This window comes from Aulonocara stuartgranti (genome assembly GCF_965226115.1).
Source record: "Aulonocara stuartgranti genome assembly, chromosome: 7".
NCBI lineage: Eukaryota > Metazoa > Chordata > Actinopteri > Cichliformes > Cichlidae > Aulonocara > Aulonocara stuartgranti.
Window position 1 is genome coordinate 24646321 of NC_138945.1, and position 19899 is coordinate 24666219.

General features: G+C 41.7%; 2 protein-coding genes across 2 annotated transcripts in view; one reads left to right on the forward strand and one right to left on the reverse strand.

The window, feature by feature from the left end:
- The first annotated feature begins 2633 nt into the window (after positions 1 to 2633).
- On the forward strand, positions 2634 to 11859 carry gdnfa (glial cell derived neurotrophic factor a). The gene is made up of 3 exons (XM_082539693.1): positions 2634 to 3538; positions 4386 to 4619; positions 7213 to 11859. Exons 2-3 carry the CDS (start codon positions 4412 to 4414, stop codon positions 7776 to 7778), a joined length of 774 nt encoding a protein of 257 aa, XP_082395819.1. The 5' UTR covers positions 2634 to 3538; positions 4386 to 4411; the 3' UTR covers positions 7779 to 11859.
- Positions 11860 to 11954: 95 nt separating this feature from the next.
- Positions 11955 to 19899, reverse strand: part of wdr70 (WD repeat domain 70) — a 43257-nt gene continuing 35312 nt past the window's right edge. The window contains exons 16-18 of the mRNA XM_082539687.1: positions 16580 to 16696; positions 14241 to 14403; positions 11955 to 12680 (exon numbers count right to left, since the gene is read on the reverse strand). Of these exons, the coding sequence (XP_082395813.1) occupies positions 12596 to 12680; positions 14241 to 14403; positions 16580 to 16696 (365 nt within the window). The 3' untranslated portion in view covers positions 11955 to 12595. The remainder of the gene's footprint in view (positions 12681 to 14240; positions 14404 to 16579; positions 16697 to 19899) is intronic.

Genomic DNA, 19899 nt, shown 5'->3' on the forward strand with positions numbered 1-19899 from the left:
AGCACATGGATGACACTTGACACTTGCCCTCCTCACTCCTATGGAAGTAGTAAAGGTCTACTTAATTTTTCACACAGTGCTTGTGCATTTTGGCTTGATTGCTGTTAAATAAATAATGACATGATGTTACACGGCATGTGTCGTACTTCCTACTGATATAGAAACATTAGAAATGAGAATGTACTTAATTTAATGATGACTGTAAGCTGGTGGTTTTAATGTCCTAAGTGAGCATTTTTAATGTTGTTGAAATATATTTTCTAGCTGACACAATGTTGATAAATCATTTGGTGTACAGTATAAAATCTCCATCTCAGTTTCCCGTTACATGTGATGACATCTGCACCATTTCTTGTTCTGTTTGACCAGTAATCAAACAGATGGGTATTATATCTTATTATATCTTATTATATTATATTTTTGCTTGTGGACAGTAGACTTTGTCGTCCTGACCTATCTCTCTCTCTCTAACCCTTTTAGGCATACGTAACTGACCGAATCTAATGATTAAATATGGACTTAATAATTGCTCATAAAAATTATACACAGAGGTTGAATAATCTGCTCTGTCAGTTTCAACTCAAAAAAAATGCAGTTGAATAATTTTTCCATGCAATGCGAACTTCACAAAGAAAGATTCTCTGCTGCCTGTGACCTTCCTGCTGTGAGGGGCAAGTGCTAACCATGCACCATGACGCCGGCCATGCAGCCACCCACTGTGTGGAGTTTGCATGTTCTCCCTGTGCTTGAATGGGGTATCTCCGGGTACTTCGGCTTGCTCCCACAATCCAAAGACATGCATGTTAGGATAACTGGTGACTCTGTGTGTATCGCCTCTAATGTGCTAGCCCTGCGATAGACTGGCAACCTGTCGAGGCTGTACACCAACTACCTGTGACAGCTGGGATAGGCTCCAGCATCCCCCACTCCAACCCTTAATTGGATAAGTGGTTAAGAGGATGGATGGATGGATGGATGGATGGATGGATGGATGACCAACTCAATTTTTAAGGTACAAGTGGACCCTGTACATGCATGTAGTAGTAGTTGTAGTAGTTGTAGGCAGTGTAGTAGCCATTTGTAAGGGTGTGGTAGATAAATAAAAAAAAGATCAAAACATGTAATTAATCTAATAATCATATGTTATTCAGTAATTGCTTTTATAACAAATATGAGATAATATGTAGTGTAATTGTTTTTTTCCCCCAACTTCCTTCCCTAAACTGAACGTGCATGTCTAGCAAGTGGCTCCGCTTTTAGGTGACTCAGTCTTTTATTGTAATCTGCTCAAAGCAAGTTCACATTACATCTGTACATTTGAGCCTGTTTACATAAGCACCGACTGTCTCTCATTCATTTTCTACACCTGCTTGTTCCTGTTTTGATCAGTGTGAACAATTAGGCAGGAAAACATCACAGTGGCATTTTTTTGACAGTCTGATTTTTCCATTGACCTTAAAAAAATGTTATTCAGTTTTATTTCACAGATGAGCAGATTTGTGTGATTGTGTTACATTGTCAAATGTGAACATAAGCATCAGCCAGCATATAAAGCTTAAATATGGAGTCTTAAACTATGTTTGGAATTTCTTCATTTGTGGCCCATGTGTTCCTTTACGCAGAACAACGCCATTTTTGAAGAGATCGTAACATTAAAACATTAAAGAACCACACGTGAGAGACTTGCCCTTGTATAAAATAATTAAGAGCTCCAATATGACTCACTATAAAACTGTAAACAAAAATAACATGTGAATTGAGAAGATTGTATGATGACAAATGAACCGTTCACGGCTGTCATTTAATACAATGAAACCATGCGAGAACATGACAGAGAGGAATCCATACAATGAAGACTTGGCTCAGTACCATACAGACACTTTAGAATTGGGCAGGGCGCACAGAAATGCTTGAATGAAAGCATGTATCAACAAGAAGTTTCAGACCAGGAGCAAACAAATATGAGCCTTAATACCTCTGAGAAGCAGACAGGTCAGCGTGGATTCGAAGTGACAGCGCTAGATTTTCTTCCCTTTGTTGAACAGCCATTAGCAGCATTTCACGTGTTAAATTAAAACCAGAGCGCTTCTTGGAAGTGTGTCTAGCTGCATTTGGAGCGGGTCTCTCCTGGCGCACGAACACAAAATTACTTTAATTCTTGAAGGGCTGGGTTACTGGTGGAATTCAGTTTTGCGTTAGATAAAAGGCAAGTGAAGCTTGTAAATCATGAGAGGAGATGGAAAGGCTTTCTCGGGTGCCATATCTTAAATAGTGCAGCGTCCTTTCTTTGTGGTCTGCGTGGTGTTGGCCTGAGCTCACCTGGATATAAAACCGCGTATTGAATGACAAAATGCTCCAATTTGTTAACCTGTGAATGTAATTTCTGTGTAACAAGTTTTGAAGTTCGAGAAATTGCGAATATGTGCATGAGCTAAGTGTCTGCTGGTATTTACAATTTCGTTCTAGTAAATAACAAGTGAGATAGTAACCTCACATTTGAGACGTGCTGTAGCCGTGAGACGGAACTTGACGCCGAGGCGCACAGAGTGAGGAGATCAGGTTAGAAACATGGATCGCAACAGAACATCTCTAAATCGCATTCCGCTTACTGAAATCTAACCCGGGGACATCAGGATGTGTGACATAATCCCCAAGACATCTGAAAACCGCGCTCCTCCAAACACGGCTCCAGGGGTGGTTTGGAGAGATATGTGGACCACTGTTTGCTCTTGCAGGGATCTATAAAAGAGGGGCGGACACCAACTGCCCCCAAACGTCAGAGCGCACTTAACTATAAATCTCTCCAAACTGCTCTCTGCGCCCGGCGCGTTGTTATGCGCAAACATCTGTCGTGCCTCAGTCCAATATGAAGAAAATGCGTGTGGACACCCTTCGAGGTTCATAGACACCAGCTGACCTGGAGAATATGGAGAATAAATATCGCCGGGCTTCTTGTTTACATTGACGAGATTTGTATAAAATGTTGGCGATTGTGACATTTTAACGCAGTTTCTGGATATGAGAGGTTCTTGACTGTTATATCAAAAGTCGGACTACACGATCGGGCACTCTGGCAAACATATTGCGCACTTTTTAGCGCCGTGCTCGTGTGCTGGAGACACTGATGTCTTCATTGGACTCCTTTCAGTTGGAGATGGTGGCCCTCTCTCGGATTTCCAACGTGGAAACGTAGCATCCAATTAATCAGCGGCAGCAACTGTACCCCCAAGGCGCAGTGGCACTTGGTCCGCTCTGTTCAGCACCTACCTTTGGACTCTGAAGTGTGAAAAGGCGCGTGGATGGTCGGTGTGCTGAGTCCGAATATGAAAAACATAGCTGGTGCGTTACTGCAGCCTTTTTTCTCCCGCTTGGACACAAACTGAAATTGAACTCGCTTGAAGGAAATTTTCGTGCTGGGGTTGTTGAAATGATTCACGCAGCGGAATCAGCTGGGAACATCAAATGAGTGGCGTTTTCTGTTTGGATTTTTACCACTAAAAGCCGAGCTAGTTTCAGGTCTGCATGGGCCATATTTAAGGTAAGTAAGTCTGTTTTTTATTTTCTCATTTCAGAGTGTCACACCAAATACTGCCTATAGTTTCGGATTGTCTGTGCGCATTTAGATAAAAAACAAATAGTGACTGTGAACGACGGGACTTTCACACGTATAAAGACAGTAGAACTTTTGTATTGTATGTCTGAGCCAGTATTTATCTATGCATAACTGTTTAGTTTTGCTGCAGACTCAACATGCCATTAGACAGAGTCACGTAAGCTTTGGGGTTCGCCATCTGGCCAACTCACACTACTATTTAGGCAATCGTTGCCAAAATGCTTCGATGCGTGCTTTAAGCAGCGCATTTTTTTTTCCTGTGAGGCGCACCCTCCCAGTCTCTCACAAGTAGTAAGAGCTTGGCTGATTTTAACGCAGCGTGAATAAATACAACCAGTCTGCCATCAGTAGCTTTCTATTTAATCACGCATTTAAAACAGTACTTTTACGCACAGATTTGCGCATTCCTGCATTGTTATTTTTAGCTTTCATTTGTGGTCTTTTGTGGATTCTTGCTCCTTTACGGCACAATATGCTCATTTATTTTGTTTTAAAAAATGTGAATCAACATTTTCTGGCAGCTTCACTCTGATATTCACGTTCACGGCACATGCACAGAAAAAAAAACTGAGGATCAAAGCTGCTTGACATGATGACACAGTTATTAATAAAGAATGAGTCAGGGTAGGTCTGGCCACAACAGTAGTGTTTCAGACACTTTGCTGACTTCATTACAAACTAGAGGAGGCTCATATTCACTCTGCCCATTTTTATACCCATCAGTTTGTTTTGATTTAAAATAAAATATTATCTTGTTTTGTTTTGTTTGCAGCTTTCTTCATAGGAACTGAGTCTAAGATGAAGTTATGGGATGTTTTGGCCATGTGTTTGTTGCTCCTGAGCTCTGTTGCTACAAGGCCTCTCTACCAAAACACTCAGCCAGCCAAGAGGACTTATTTCCCCAGCAGCTATAGTGATTCTGTGCCCTTGCCTTCTTTGGAGGACGAAGCGCCATTGTTTGAGCGTGAAGACCACCGACTGCAGGAGATCTCAAAGGAGAATCAGTGTAAGTATGTTTTTGTAAGATGTGTAGTCTGTCTTGAATTTGTAATTAGGCTGTATGGGTGTCACATAAGAGATGTACTGTTTGTCCAAAGCAATGTCAATGTAATAATATGCAATTAACCATTATATAATCCAGGCATATTACCCTGTTGATTTGATGCATATGTAATGTTGGTCTTCCTTGACTAATTACACTTGGGAAACAGCACACGCAGTGATAAGCGAGGCAATATGCTGAGCCCACAGTGGAGAGTCCCATATTGATAAGGCTGTCAGACAGGCAAGTTATCAGACGGAAGATCTTAATTTGCGTTTTATTGGCACTTTGGGTTGCATCATACGGATGTCAAAACAATCCAGCAGGAAGAATAAGAGTGTGAACAGCTCCAGTCCCAAACATGGGGTCATTCTCAACACTACCCCCTTCTCCCTTTGTTTATATTCACCTCTGCCTCTCTGCGGTTTAGAGACCCGTAACCTTTACCCATCTGCCAAAGCTCAGAAATTATGGTGTGGTTTAGAGAACAGGGGCCAGGTCATGAGGATTTTCGACAGACAACACCGGAAAGTTTGAAGCACCGACTGAGAGTTCTGTGTTTATGCTCATTTTAACAGTGACAGTGGGCAGGAATTTATTTTGTTTGGATCAACGTGACACTGTAACATCTTCACGCAGACGTGAAACACGGCCAAGAACTAGATAAGGAATGGAACATTTGGACAAGAGTTTGTCCTGCCACCTCATATTTTGTTTGGGCCGGGGTTACATCACTGATCTGCTGTGCAACCCAAGTACATTAACTATGCTCAGATACTGTAAGCAACAATCGAGATCCAAAGAGGGAATGGGTCTTTTTGGTTTGTAAAGATAAAAAGCTTGTTTCTTTTTCATTTAAGTTCTAGAAGCTGCAGACACCAGAAAATCAGCGGTTAGATCTGATCTTATTGTTGTGTTCAGTGATTTTTAAAAAGCAAACTTCTTAACTGTTAACTCTGTAAAACTCCGGCAAGGTTTGCACAGCGAATCCCCCCATTTGTTGCTGCTAGTCTAGTCGATTAGCAGGTGTAAACTGTAGCCACCCTGCCTGTCATCTGAGATGCTGGGGTTTGTCTAAATCAAAGGGTAGGTGTGTCTAAACAGATTGGCCCTAGCTCACCTGATATATTAGATTTGTGGCTCAACAGGCTCTGAAGCTCAGGCAGATCAGATGGCCTGCGCTCTGCCAGACAAATAGGTAAAAGAGGAGCGATAGGAGATACTGCAGTTTAAAGGCTGTTATACACCACACTACCTGCCAGACATCACACGCCGCCGGCCTGACCTCTTGGTGACACACCCACGCTGACTTGAGCTCTTCATTTGAGAGCAATATGTCTTCATTATCTTTATGCACACTTCACTGTTTCTGGAGCTGCAGGCACTCAACCAGGAGAGACGTTACTCTGTAATAGAATCAACATGTAACAGTGCAGCATCCAAGCCTTTCAGTCAGTCCTCATCACTCCTCGCAGCAGATGGCAGAGAGCTGTGCTGGTGCATGTTTTCAGTTTTGAGCAGACTGCAATCTGCCTCATCTGAATGAGTCAAAGCATATGATTTCCTCTTATTCGGCCTTTGAAGTCTAGGCGTTCTAAAATTACATCCGTCCGAGATTTAAATGCATCTCTCTAGGTGGTGTAATTGGCCTGTGCCTACTGTATCAATACAGTCGGTTCCTGTGTGAAAGCCTGCTGGATTAACTTAAGCTGTAGAGTTAACCTTTAACGACTCAGGGTTGCATGGCAGCGGGGTAACCGCATTATTTATCCGAGGTCAAGTCTGCCCTTGCATGCCTATATTTTTTTCCTCCCATCTCTGACTGAAAAAGAACTGAAAATGAAATTGACAACAACCTCTGACCTTCAGCTTCCAACTCATCACACAGCAGCCATCATGGAAGAGGTTAAAACAGGGCACCTGTAAACCTACGTCTGAGCTGCTCTGGACTGGACTGCTCTGCATTCCTCCACTCAAGACTTCTTCTTGAGCGTCTGAGCAGCACATATGCCAGTATTTCTGTGCATTGTCTAAAAAAACAGTCTACATTCGGATAGTGTTATTTTTTCACATCTGAAAATTCGAATATTGTGCTTCCTGCACATAGTTAGATGACAATAGAGATACTATTTTCATATGTCTACTATTTAGGACTAATGCCTGAACAGTTTCTTGGCAAGCACCTTTTTGGAGGTGCCAGCAGGCAAAGTTTGGATTGGACTGTCTCATTCTAAAATGATGAGATTGTAAGTAAGATAATGTCTTACTTACAGTAAATGTGCGCATGTCTGTGTGTGTGTGTCTTTTTGTTAGTTGTGCAATGTTTTAAATGTCATGTACTATCACTGTGGTTGATGTGTTCCTATTCCCACAACGATCTATCAAATTTTATCTTATCTGCTCATGCAGTCTTTCAAAACAGTAAATTATTAATTACAATATAGTTGATGATCGTAGAGCTGACATGTCAGAAAACTGTTTAGTGTCAGCGGGAGCCTGGATATGAGCTTTATAAAAGCAGCTTTATAAGCAGATCTCTCCCTTCTGTTTCTTCCAGATGACATTGGAGGTCCCTATCCAGATCAGTTTGATGACGTAATGGATTTTATTGAGGCTACCATTGGCAGACTGCGGAGATCTTCGGAAACCAGCGGCGGTTCCAGGGGAAAGAAGGAGCAGAGAAAGAGAGGAGCGGCAAACACAGGAGGCGCGAGAGAGGAGGGGAGAGGACACGGTGACAGGAGGCGTAATAGGGGCCGAGGGGGGAGTAGAAATGGCAAAAGAGGACGAGGTGAGAAAGGGAAGGAGAAAGAGAGTATATCTGTGCAGACGCGGGGGTGCTTGCTAAAGGAAGTCCACCTCAATGTGACGGATTTGGGGCTGGGCTACCAGACTAAAGAGGAGCTGATCTTCCGGTACTGTAGCGGCCCCTGTATTGAGGCAGAGACCAACTACGACAAGATCCTGAACAACCTCACGCACAACAAAAAGCTGGACAAGGATACACCCTCTCGCACCTGCTGCCGGCCGATCGCGTTTGACGACGACCTGTCTTTTCTGGACGACAATGTGGTGTATCACACGCTGAAGAAGCATTCTGCACGGAAGTGTGGGTGTGTTTAAAGAAGTCACATGAGCGGCACGTAGCAGACTAAGGATATCCTTTACAAGCTCACGCTGGAGAGGGACATGTGTACACAAGGTCAAATTGGGAGTGTTTGTCTCCTTTTTGTTGTTGTTGTTTTTGTCAGTAGTCATCAGAGGAGGAGCAGGTAGGCGTACTGAGACCGCCTGAAAGACACTGGAACAGCCGCTTGAAAGGAAACTGTGCGTTTATCCCATACTCGACTGTTCAAACACGTGCAAAACAAAATGTATCAGGTGTGCACCAGTTTGCAGAAGATTAAATACTGTTACACTTTCAGATTTGCCAACTGTGCTATCTAAAAAGGGTGAGAGTAGAAGAAACATCAGTTGTTTTGTTTTTTCCACAGCTGGCTCTTTAGACTGTAGATGAATCCAGAGATTTGACGAGCTTCAGTTGCAATCGAAACACTTCCAGCCTGGATGTTGGCATTTACATTCAGAGCCAAGGAACCCCATCGGAGTTAAGCAAAGACTTTTTTTCTTCTTTTTTTGTGCAACACATCTACATAAAACCCAACCTATATGCATACATATAGTATATACGTGTGTCAGAGGTATATTTATTAAGATGGAATTAACTTATTGTTATTTATTTCAATCCATTTTATTAAAAAAAGTGTCTTTTTTTTAATTTATTTAAAGCTTTGTTTGTCCTGGATAATGCCAAAGTAGAGCATTTTCTCAAGTAAAACCATGCAAGCTGACTCAGACCTGTTAAAACACTCCCACGATCCCAAAGCTTATTTATGTCACTTAGATTCCAGGCTTTCTCAAGCAGATCCAAATGATCATTGTTAGCCGTTAAGGAAAGATAGAGAAGCAGAGGAGGGGACCAATAGAAGATTTCTTTTTTTTAAATAGAGCTGATCTGTTGTTGCATTTTGAGTAGTTCACCTCGTTATCGCTAATGTGACCACACTAAGACAGGGAGAAAACGTCACCCGGGTACAGCCTCCCATTCAAAGCATCCTTTAAGAACACTATGTTTACGCGGAAGCAAATAATTCTTTGCTGCTGTTTGTTTATAAAGTGTGTGTGTGTTGTTTTTTTAAAATCAACAATCCAGGACAGACTCGGCGTCACTCCAGCCATAAGCCATAATGACTTTTAATTTCAATCTGCAGTCGACACGAGAGCGGTGTGGTCTCGCGAGGATCTGCAGGTGCCTTTGACGATCCATCCTTTGAGTCACACAGTACAGAAGCTGCTATTTCTGCCTGTCAGCACGCGTTACCTGAAACCTCGCCCTGGCCTCGCACCAAATCTGAGCAAAAGGCTTTGCAGCGATAACCGTCCCAGTAGGCTTAAAGTTCACGGGGCTGGCCGTGTTTCTGTCTGAGCTGTGACAGACAGGTCTTTTATTTTTTTTTATCCTCAAAGGGGATTTGAAAGTGATCCTCTAACATGAGTCTTAACCAAATATCCCCACCGGCAAAGGCAGTTTAAGGAAGATCTAGCTGCTGTAGTGGATGTCATCACACAACTGATATGAATATCTCAAAGGACTCAACAAAGGAGTATGTTTTGGAATTACTGAGTAAATGATTGGTAGGCTCAGTGGGCTTTTCGGTGTACCCGTCCAGCCACCTGTCCCCAAAGTTTAGGAAGAAATATACATTATGGAAAGGAGACTCTTTAAAAAGCGCGTTTGTGTGCCCTGTTAAGGGGGTAGTTTTAAGTGGAACAAAGAGAGCCCTCGAGTAGGTCTTGATGTTAACACGGATTAGGGACCAAGGTATCTGTGCCCACCCATCAGCAAGCAGGCCAGCTTTACTGTGTAATCCCCCCACACAGAACAAATCCAATGCATCAAGCTGAATTTAGGCCAAATACTACACAGACAGGGAAAAAAAGTCTAGCTTTTATCACAGCATACCTCATCAGTTGGATCATCTTCCCCTTTAACAACTGATTCGTGCATAAGCCTTCCCAGATGGGAATGTGGAGGCTTCCCAGAAGCCTCCAGAGCACCTCGCTACTCTTCCACACCATACATTAAAGAGTGTGAACTGCAGCACTCGTCTCATCGGTGATTAGTACCCCGGTTTTGATGCAAAAGTGTAAAGATGCGAAGGAATCCTCAGTGTTAATTTTAGAAGAAAAGGACTACATTTGTTATCACTCCGCTATCACCTCTGTGGAAAAGAAAAAACAAACTGTCATGTCGTCTCACTTGTTGTGTGTTACAGAACCAAAGCTCTGGGCAAACTTTATTTTTGTACAATATTCATTTTATAACTTTTTACAGAATTAAACTTGTTTCTATTAAATGAAAATGTCTCCTGGTATTGTGCCATGTACGACAATGATCCACCGGTGCCAGATGGTTCTAATTTGCAGGGTAATGTTTACACAGGCATCAAGCAAAATTGAGGGTGAAAAATTTGGGTTAAATGGGGAGAAATGCGAGGATGGTTTGAGAGATGGCCTCCGCAGTGTGGCATCCCCCTTCTGCTCTGAATTCTTGAACGGGAGCCCGGGAGTCGTACAGTAAACAAAAGCCAGCAGAAAAGTGCCACCGACTGTATATCAAGCTCCTCGAGTCTGTTTCCACTGTGCAGAGAAGATATGTAAATGGCGATGAGAAGGTGGCAGAGGTACAGATAGTGAGTCATGACACAGACGCAAGGAGTGCACGCAATGTATACCTGATGGCACCTTCTAATCCCTTTGTTCGGCCTGGTTACTGTGAACCTAAATGGACAACTGGTTAGTTGCTGTTTAACAAACCTGAAGGTCACCTCTTTACCTCTAAGTGCAGAAAAGAGGTTGTCTTCAGTCTCATTGCTTGAGCAGAAAGATGCTCAAATGAAAACGAGATCTGTGAAATATTTGCATTGACCAGGAATATAAATAGAGATTCATCCCCCCAGATATTCACTAATGGTACTGTAATTAAAAAAAAATGTTTGAATTTGAGAGTGAGCTTAGTCTTTTATAGGCCTATAAAAGGTTCTACCTTTAGGCCTACACAGAGCTTCTCCTTTTCGCGTGCCAGACGCTTTTTCACACAGTGACGGACTGATCAACCGTCCCACTTGAATCAAACTGCAATCACTCCCCACCTCCCGCTGCTGACTGAGGACTCTGCTACTGAAGAGCTTGACGTCAGCCTCTTCCCACGAAGCCAGTATCCTCTCTAGATGCTTTTAAATACATCACTCACTGTTTCAGTCCATCCATGTTTCTTCTTCTGGTTCTTCAGTTTCATTTCATGGCCACAGGATGCTTGCCAGGACACAGAGACATTTTATTTGTCTTCTTATAATTTTAGTTAGGACACATTGCTCTACATATATAGCCCTTTCTAAGCCACTTGGTAAAAAGATGAACCAAAAGCCAGATCTGGATTTTAAAAAAAGGTGTAGTATTAGTTTACAGTTTTTGACATTCACTCATTCATTTTATTATCCAATTCAGGGTCTTAGAGGTCGGGGCTTAAGTCTGTCCCAGCTGCCATAGGTTGCGAGGCGGGGCACACCGTGGACAGGTCACGTATTGCGGGGCTCCTGTTTGTCATTATGCAGGCTAATCTTGTTACAAACTAGATACATTTGAGAGCCAGTGCGTTGTAGGCAGGCGATGCATTCCAGAGAGATGCACAGTACACAGAACACAAACGTGGCTTTCATTAACTCTGTATGTTGTGGTTTTTCTCTGTCAGTTGAAGGATTTTAGACACTACCCAGGTCAATCAAAGGATTGCTAAAGAAAAGAAAAAGGTATGAATGCACAGGGAAACAGGACCTCTGTGAAAAACAATGAAATTAAGGAATCCGACTGTGGAAGTTCATCATTCAGCTTGAGAACAGCTGTTTGAGAAAGACTCAGCTCAGCGCTGGAAATGAAATGTGTACGTGGGATGCATACCGAGTAAACTTCCATATACTGCGTTTAACATGTGGTTGGATACTGCTGAAATTTACCTTTTCAACATAACGATGGTTTACATAATAAACATTGCTGTACTTGCAATTATGTTATTTGTAAGAAACAAGGCAAAACATGTTTGGGGTTTTTTTGATTTTAAAGCATAAGACTGTGTGCTGTGTATTTTACATCCACAGCCGCACAGAAAAGGTATCTGGCAAAGATCTCCCTTTAATCAGCTCTTAAAACCATTTCACTTTGGATAAAATATACAATTTGACATTTGGATGCAAGTCTTTTATTAAGGCGTTAGGTGGGTGTAAAAAAAAAATTTAATTAAAATAAACAGATGATTTGATAAAGTTTTGTCGCAACCCACCAAAAAAGTACATCTGTAGAAACATTAAAGCCTTTAAAACGTCTCAAAGTAAATTTGGATGGATTTTTTTTTGTACTTCTTAGTAATTTACTTTGTACAAAGTGGCAAACTGTTCTTCGTAATGACAAACAGCTCTAGACCGCAAAATCTGGAGCCGATTTACGAGGCATTAGCAAACGCTGGAGATGTGGGGTGAGAGGACAATGGGAGCGATGAAAATAAAGTACATACAATCTAAACAGACGTAAAAAGCCAAGTTTTTCCACTGTTTATGAAGTTTATGAATTGCAGTGAGAGGACCATAAGCCTAAAGAAAATGATATTTATGATAAAATCCTTTCTGATTTATGGGTTTCCCCTTAACACAGAAGAGTGCACATATATACACATAAAGGCTTCACAGCGTTGTCAGGGGGACAGATACTGTACAATTTAGGAACATAATTGATGCTCCTTTGCTGAGTACTCAACAATAATTCTGTCTTGCGACTAATTGCCCACCGTGTCAGCTGTCCTGTATAAAATGAACTGACACTGAAGTCTCTCAGATTTTGCGTTTCTTCCATTCTGGCTCCTGGTCGGGCTCCTCATCCTCTGATTCCTCTGCAAACACGGGCTCTGGCTGGGTCCTAAAGGGATTAACAAAGAGGAATGATTTACCTGCTTCTTTAAAAGTCTTCAGAGCAAAACAATGAAACGTACGAACAAAGAAAATCAGCAGAGCAAATGAGAAGTAATGGAGAAAGTTACATTTCTAGTGCACTGGAGTAAAGTTTTATTCTATATAGAATAAACATGGCTTACTGAAATTTAGGCCGTAAACTGAAACTTTCCAGATTAAAAAATTTTCAACACCAAAACATTAAACTAACCTGAAATGTTTTGAATGACTTGAATGAGTCTATTTAGCAACTGTCACTCCTGTGATCTGTTGGCCAGAGTCTCTGCAAGTTTATGATTATGATAAATGACTAACTGATCGTGTCAGCGCACGTGAGTTAAAAATAAAAAACAAAAAAACAAAAAAACCCTCCTGTGACGACTTTGGCTCGTTGAGTACCTGGAACGTCAGCCTTTGTGACTTTTTAGTAAAATTTCTTCGGTGTTCTAAGAAATGAAGGTAAAGTCGTGCAAAAAATGTCCAAAAAACTGAAACATTCATGCACAAAATGTACAACTATCTTCGCAGACCGCCATAAAAAAAGGCACTGGCATGTCGTTGTGCTACCCTAAGACAAGTTTATCACGGCCAACACGGCAGCTTTATTAAGTAGCATCCAAACTACGCAGGTGTGTGAAGATAAATACACACAGTTGGAGGGTTTTTGCAGTTTACCTCAGAGAATAATCTAAAATTCTTAGACCAAAGAACACTCTGACAAGAATGAAAATAAAAGTTTATTTGAAGGTGATCATCAGATTTAAAAAATACACACGAATGTCTGGTGATGTTGGGACCAGGTAGATTTTCTCCTAAAACAAACATCAGATTTATGAGACATAATTCCATTAAATGCTGTCAGATTTCTGATTATTCCCATTTTGTTTTAAACAATGTGCTTTAAGTTACACTGAGCTATGGTGTGTGCATACTATTGAGTCATTTTTTTCTTTGTTGTTGTGTATTTTAATGCAAAAGCTCTTCACTCTGAGTGCTTGTTTTTGCACCTTTCAAATAAACATGCATAATTGCAACAAAAAATCTATAGCTGCTTGCAACACCTCTAAGCATTAACTGAATGTTTAAACCCCCAGAGAGCTGTAACGGTGAAAAGTAGCCCACTGTGTGAGCAGCCAGGCTAACGTACTTCATCTGATTTACCTACTACACTGTGTATCACAAGGATACTAAATTTAACTCGAGCTTGTTTGCCTGCAGTCTGAAAGACAGACTGTTTGATTTGGCTCAGATTTGTTCCACGCTTACATAGCTGTCGGATCCTGATAGTGATCTAAAACTGTCTGTTGCTCTCTGCTCTGCAGTTTCGAGTGCGTGAAACAGTACAGCTTTTTAAACATTTATGTGTCACACCGGTAAGAAGAAACCTACCTATGTGACACCTCGCAGTACTAAAAAGCAGACACACTCATCTTACACTGTCTGATAATGAGAGAGGGTGGGTGGGTGAGCAGGACGGGAACCATCACATGGACACAGTGTGTGAATTATTCATGCATTTTTCTCTTACTCTGTGTATGCTGGAGCAATCCAATAAGGGTTCTCTGATGCTTCCTTGGCATGACGCAGGATGGCCTCTCGCGGGTTACTGTCGTCCGTTTTATCTAATGCGATGTTCTTCACAATGAATGACGACAACGTGCCACCGTGAGCTGCGACTCTGCCTCCTCGGCCTGTCAGTGCACACATTTAGTGGATTAGATCCAGCTGAGACTCATGAACATACAAAACTACATGTAAATTACTGAAACTGTGCATCTTCTAAGAGTTCAGCGAATCCTAAACATCAGTAAAGTGTTACTTTGAATAGTTGGCAGTAAATCAGCATGTCCGTGCAAACACAGCAATCCACCTCAACCAAAGCGTTCACAAAGAGGTTGCTGCCAATCGTTCCCGGATGGTTGCGGAGCGGTCTCTAGGCCCGTGTTACTGGGGCCTCATTCACTTAACCCCACCTTAATAGACAGGAACATGAGCTGATCATCATAATGGGCAAACAGCAGATGTAAGGCTATGATGAGTGTCCTTTTCTCACCAGTGGATATTAGACCTCTTAACTAGCTAATGAGCTGAAGTTCTGAAAACCGGGATTTTACATTTTTGAAACTTTGGCGACTTCACACGGCGTCACAGGAAAATCCCAGACGTGTGAGATTTATTTACTCATATTGATGTACTACATATTAATCTATAGTACAAAATGAGATGTTGGAAAGTGATGAAATTTGTGGGTTAGGTAATTAATTTTTTGGCATCAGTGGGAAAAAACGCGTAACCTTTCTCGATACTTAAATTCATGTGATCTGGGAGGAAAGCAGACTTCCAAACCTCCACTTAGCTTTGTTTTCAGGTTTAAGAAAATCTAGTTTGTGACATGAGGCTTTAAGAGAGAGGATGTTCCAGATGGCTGTTTAAAAATATAGATGTGACTCTCTTACTACTTTAAAACATAATGGGAACATTACGCTTTCTTCAATTATCGGGTTGTCACATATTTAATTTTTAGTCCCTCCACAAAGCAGCGCATACAAGCTCGGCTCTTTGCTGCAGCATCCGTATGCAGTTGGCTGGATTTGGCTGCACTTAATGGAACTTTTGGGGGGGGAAACTTCCTGCTTTCCAGAGAGGACAACTTAAAGGATCAAGGATATGATACACACACATGCACGCATACTTAAAACATGTAGGGATTTCCTGCTGAAGCTGGGCCATAGGTTTGTTTGGGGATTGAGAGGCACCTCTTTCCATTGCTTGTAAGCATCCGGCCAACCACCAAACGTTACCTTGCAGTCATCCAAAGTCATTTTTCACAAAAAACAAACAATATAAAGTTCGTCTGTAATCTAAAAACCCAGGACCTGCTATCAAACATCCCACCTTTTCATGAAGTGGATCTTCTTTTTTCATTCGCAGACTGTTCAGTTTAGACTTGTGTCTTTTTCTCAACCTCATTGACACTTTTGTTTCATTTATTTTACACACACACATACATACACACACACACACATACACACACACACACACACACGCATATATATATATATATTTTTTAAATTTTTAATTTTTTTTCTTTCTATTTGTTATCTTTAAGCAAAGTTTGTGTTTACTATTTATAAGCCTCTATAAGAGTTAAACGACTCATACACTATTTGGTATATATTGAAAAACAATTATTTCCTTGAATCCAAAACATTTGATTGGCCTCATGTGCAGCTTAAGGTAGACCTGTTGTGATTGGCCTAAACTTCCAAATGGCTTAAACATGTCTTTTGAACCTAAAAAAAAATCCCCACTGTGGAACCATTATATTGTTGCAAAGACATTGTGCTGAGGGATTAAGTGAAAAAACAGTGGTAGTGAAGAGACGGTGAGCCAGCTGGATACTGTGATACAGGAAACACTGTCTGGCCCTTTGCCATATTGAAACACAGCTCACAACGGTACCTATTATTATTTTTAGGTGTAGTATTTTGTAGAAGTGTGTTAAAAGGCGTCTTTAAAAAATATGAGGCAAGAGTAAATCTCTGAGAGACTGTTACAGCTCGACATCAGCTGGATTGCATAATACCAAGCAACAATACCAACAATTACGGGTTTGCACATCTGCCTTGCACCAAATCTTGTAGGTGTCCAGTTATGAACATGACTCACATCCAAAACAAAAGCAGCCGCTGAATTGCAGCCAAACCTGATTAATCTAATCTTGTTTAACATCACTTTTCATATCACCTTTGGTCCTTTCGTTTTCTTCTTGTTCACTTAACTTTTTGGTTTTTGCATTACTAATTTTAAAAACAGGCAACAACAACAACAAAAAAGAAAAAAAAGAAGAAGAAAAGAGCATGTTACCTGGTCCAGACACCGGAGGCTCGGGTTTGTGGGATTTCTTTGGATCAAGTCTGTCCTTCTCCAGCTGTTTGCGTGTACTGCGCTGTCGGGCCTCTCTGAACATGGGTAAGGCATGAGCTGGAGACGCACAGAGTAAACAAGGACAATCAGTTGCTTAGGTAACCAAGACCAACACAACACTGCCACACAAATAAGTAGTCAAGGCACCGAGGAAATTGTCCTTAAAAAGTACAGACAGAAATAGAAACAGAAAGAAAATGAACACATTTCATGATTTCACCTACTGCACTGTTGGCATTAGATACACAGCGTACATGCAAAAACAGGCACTTGTACACAAATTATTTCCTTAGATCTAAAATCTACTTTATCGCCAAACCAGCATATCAGCTGTTCTCTGAGCCAGGATGCATCACGTTCCTCAAAAATAATGTTGAATATACAGGTTTTTCATGTCGCCTATATTAACTGATAAAACAATCACCAGAGTTTGTCAAATATCTTCACAGATATGGAGAACACAGTGTGCAAATATGTCACTAGCTGCATTTAAATACATTTTTGGATAGATTTGTGGGGATTTATGGTGAACAAATAGACTTAGAAGGACACCAGGTGCACAGATGGTGACCACATGTTCAACTTTACTGACTTACACGCTTGATTTTTGAGCTAAATACAAATGTCTGACATCATTAGTCATGTACAAGTCCATATAGAGGCTTCACAAATCTCAAGCAACGAGCTAGATGACTGCATTGTGCAACAAAACAACCTCCTATTCCAAAAAGTACTCAGGTTATAATTGTTTATTTTATTTGGTTTGGTGCGCTTCCTTCTGAAATTGAACATTATCTACAAGGACGACCCTCAAGAATTTTGACCACTTATATTTCATAAACAAGGCCCCAGGTGACCCCCAGCAGCGTCCCACCTATTGTGTTCTTCTTCTGCTGTAATGCACACCAGCATATTCAATACAAGTTTCAATTCAGACAATCACTCTACTGCTTTTCACACCTTTGTGCACACCATCACAACAAGGGCCTCCAGTACTTAAACTCATGAGTGCATGAGTGAACTGGTGCCCTGAAAAGTGTGTGGTGTGTGTGTGTGTGTGTGTGTGTGTGTGTCTGTGTGTGTGTGTGTGAACAAGCCAGTTTGTGTTAGAAAGTGTGTATGCTGCTCTTATCCTCAGGGGTTACAAGGTGACACTCTAGTAAAGAGTTAGATAAAGTGATTTTCCATTCAGGCGTCCCATCAGTGTTAATTCTTCTGCGCCATGCTACATTAAGCAAAAAGGTTACTGTTAACAGATTCCCTCGCTTTTCTCAATGGGCCATCACTTGCTTCCTGTGCCTTCTAATTTTCCAATGCCAGGGCATCAAGTGCGTCACTCACCACTTTTGGCAGTCAAATGCCTGTCTACTTCACACCCTGTTGGCATGGCAATGAAATCACATGATGCATTTGAAAAGGTAGCCCAAACAATAAATGGCATTTGAATGGGGTCCTAGAAGCCAATCAGCGACGCCGAGTCGGCAGCTGTCACAGTCCTCTAGGTCTATGACTTCGGTCTGGGGCCACAGGAGTGAGAGGCACGCACCCAACAGATGACAACCTCGTGTGTTGGTGATATGACAGCATGACAGGTAGTGTTTGTGTGTGTGGTTAGACCAGCAGCGGATCACGCCAGCGGGGGTGGGAGAGGAGGTTGTCCCTAGCGTGATCCTGCATAACCGAAGACCACATGGCCATCGCGTGGCACAGTGCCCCTCCGGCTTTATATTCAATACTCCACACCCAACTCCATCTGCTAATGAACACCCTGAACACTCACTAATTCCTCACAAAGCCTCCACCCGTCATGAGATAAAGCGTGTCTGAATATTTGTGTATGCGTGTGTGTCTGAGAGGGAGACAGAAAGAGAAGCCAGAGCGGATGTAAACCAGGACTGGCATTTTAGTTCTCTCTGTCTGAAAAGAAACATGCTCTGCTTGTCACGTCACATTTCGAAGATGGTTGGCATTGTTTTGGTGATACTTCTTTTGTCCTGTTTAAATCCCACTACCTTACTGTATGAAGCAGATTAGCAGATCGTCTGTGACTTGAGGGTGACATGATAAAAGCGGTATAAACTCACTGGCCACTTCGCTACTTACATCTCCTCAACTGCTCATTAATGCAAATATCCAATCAGCTGAGTATTTCAGAAACTACTGATCTACTATATTTTTTCACACTACGATTTCTAGGGTTTACAGATAATGGTCTGAAAAAAAGAAAAAAAAATTGAGTGAGCTCCAGTTCTCTGGGTGAAAATGCTTTGTTGATGTCAGAGGTGGAAGAGACTGATCAGACCACTTCAAGCTGATAGGAAGGAAACAATAACCCCAATAAGCACTTCTTACAACCAAGGTATACAGAAGAGCAACCCTGAACACACAATCGAGCCTTGAAGCAGTACAAGACCACAGTGTGAGCTCTGCCAGCTAGGAAACCGAGGCCACAATGCACAAAGGCTCATCACAATTAGACAACAGAGTATTGGAGAAATGTTGCTGGTCTGATGAGTCTTAATTTATGCTCTTAAATTCAGATAGCCGACTTAGAATTTGATTTAACCAACAAGAAAGCATGGATCCATCCTGCCAGGTATCAAAGGCTCAGGCTGGTGGTGGTACAATGGTAAGGGGGATATTACCTTGGAAAAGTTTAGGTCCCTTAGTCACGATTGTGCATCGTTTAAATGCAACACCCTACCTCAGTATTTTTGCTGACTATGTCGATCCTTTTATGACCACAGTGTACCCATCATCTGCTGGCTGCTTCCAGCCAGATAACACGGTGTGTCACAAACCTCAAATCAGCTCAGATTGTTTCTTGAACATGTGAGTTCACTGCACTCAAATGGCCTCCACAGTCTTCATATCTCAATTCAACAGAGCACCTTTAGAATGTGATGCAACGGGAGATTCACATCGTCCACGTGCAGCCGATAAATCTGCAGCCACTGTGTGATGCTGCCATGCCAATATGGACCAACATCTCTGAGAAATGCTTCCAACACCTTGTTGAATATATGTCACGAAGAATTCAACTCAGTACCCACCCAGTACTTAATAAAGTGGCCGATGAACATTTATGATTTGCATTAAAAAGGTGAGTGGACAAGCCCATCCAAGGTGCACCCTGGATGGGATAGACTCCAGCCCAACTATGACCCAGAATTGGACAAGCAGAAGCACATGGATGGTTGGTGAAAATTAATAACACACACATTATTATTTGGAAAATCTGTTTTCTACACTTGTGTGTG

What these genes read in the sequence shown, in the direction of transcription:
- gdnfa (XM_082539693.1), top strand. Translation starts at nt 4,412, where the DNA reads ATGAAGTTATGGGATGTTTTGGCCATGTGTTTGTTGCTCCTGAGCTCT. An exon ending in GATCTCAAAGGAGAATCAGT is followed by an intron (nt 4,620 to 7,212) that starts GTAAGTATGTTT and finishes TGTTTCTTCCAG; the next exon opens with ATGACATTGGAGGTCCCTAT.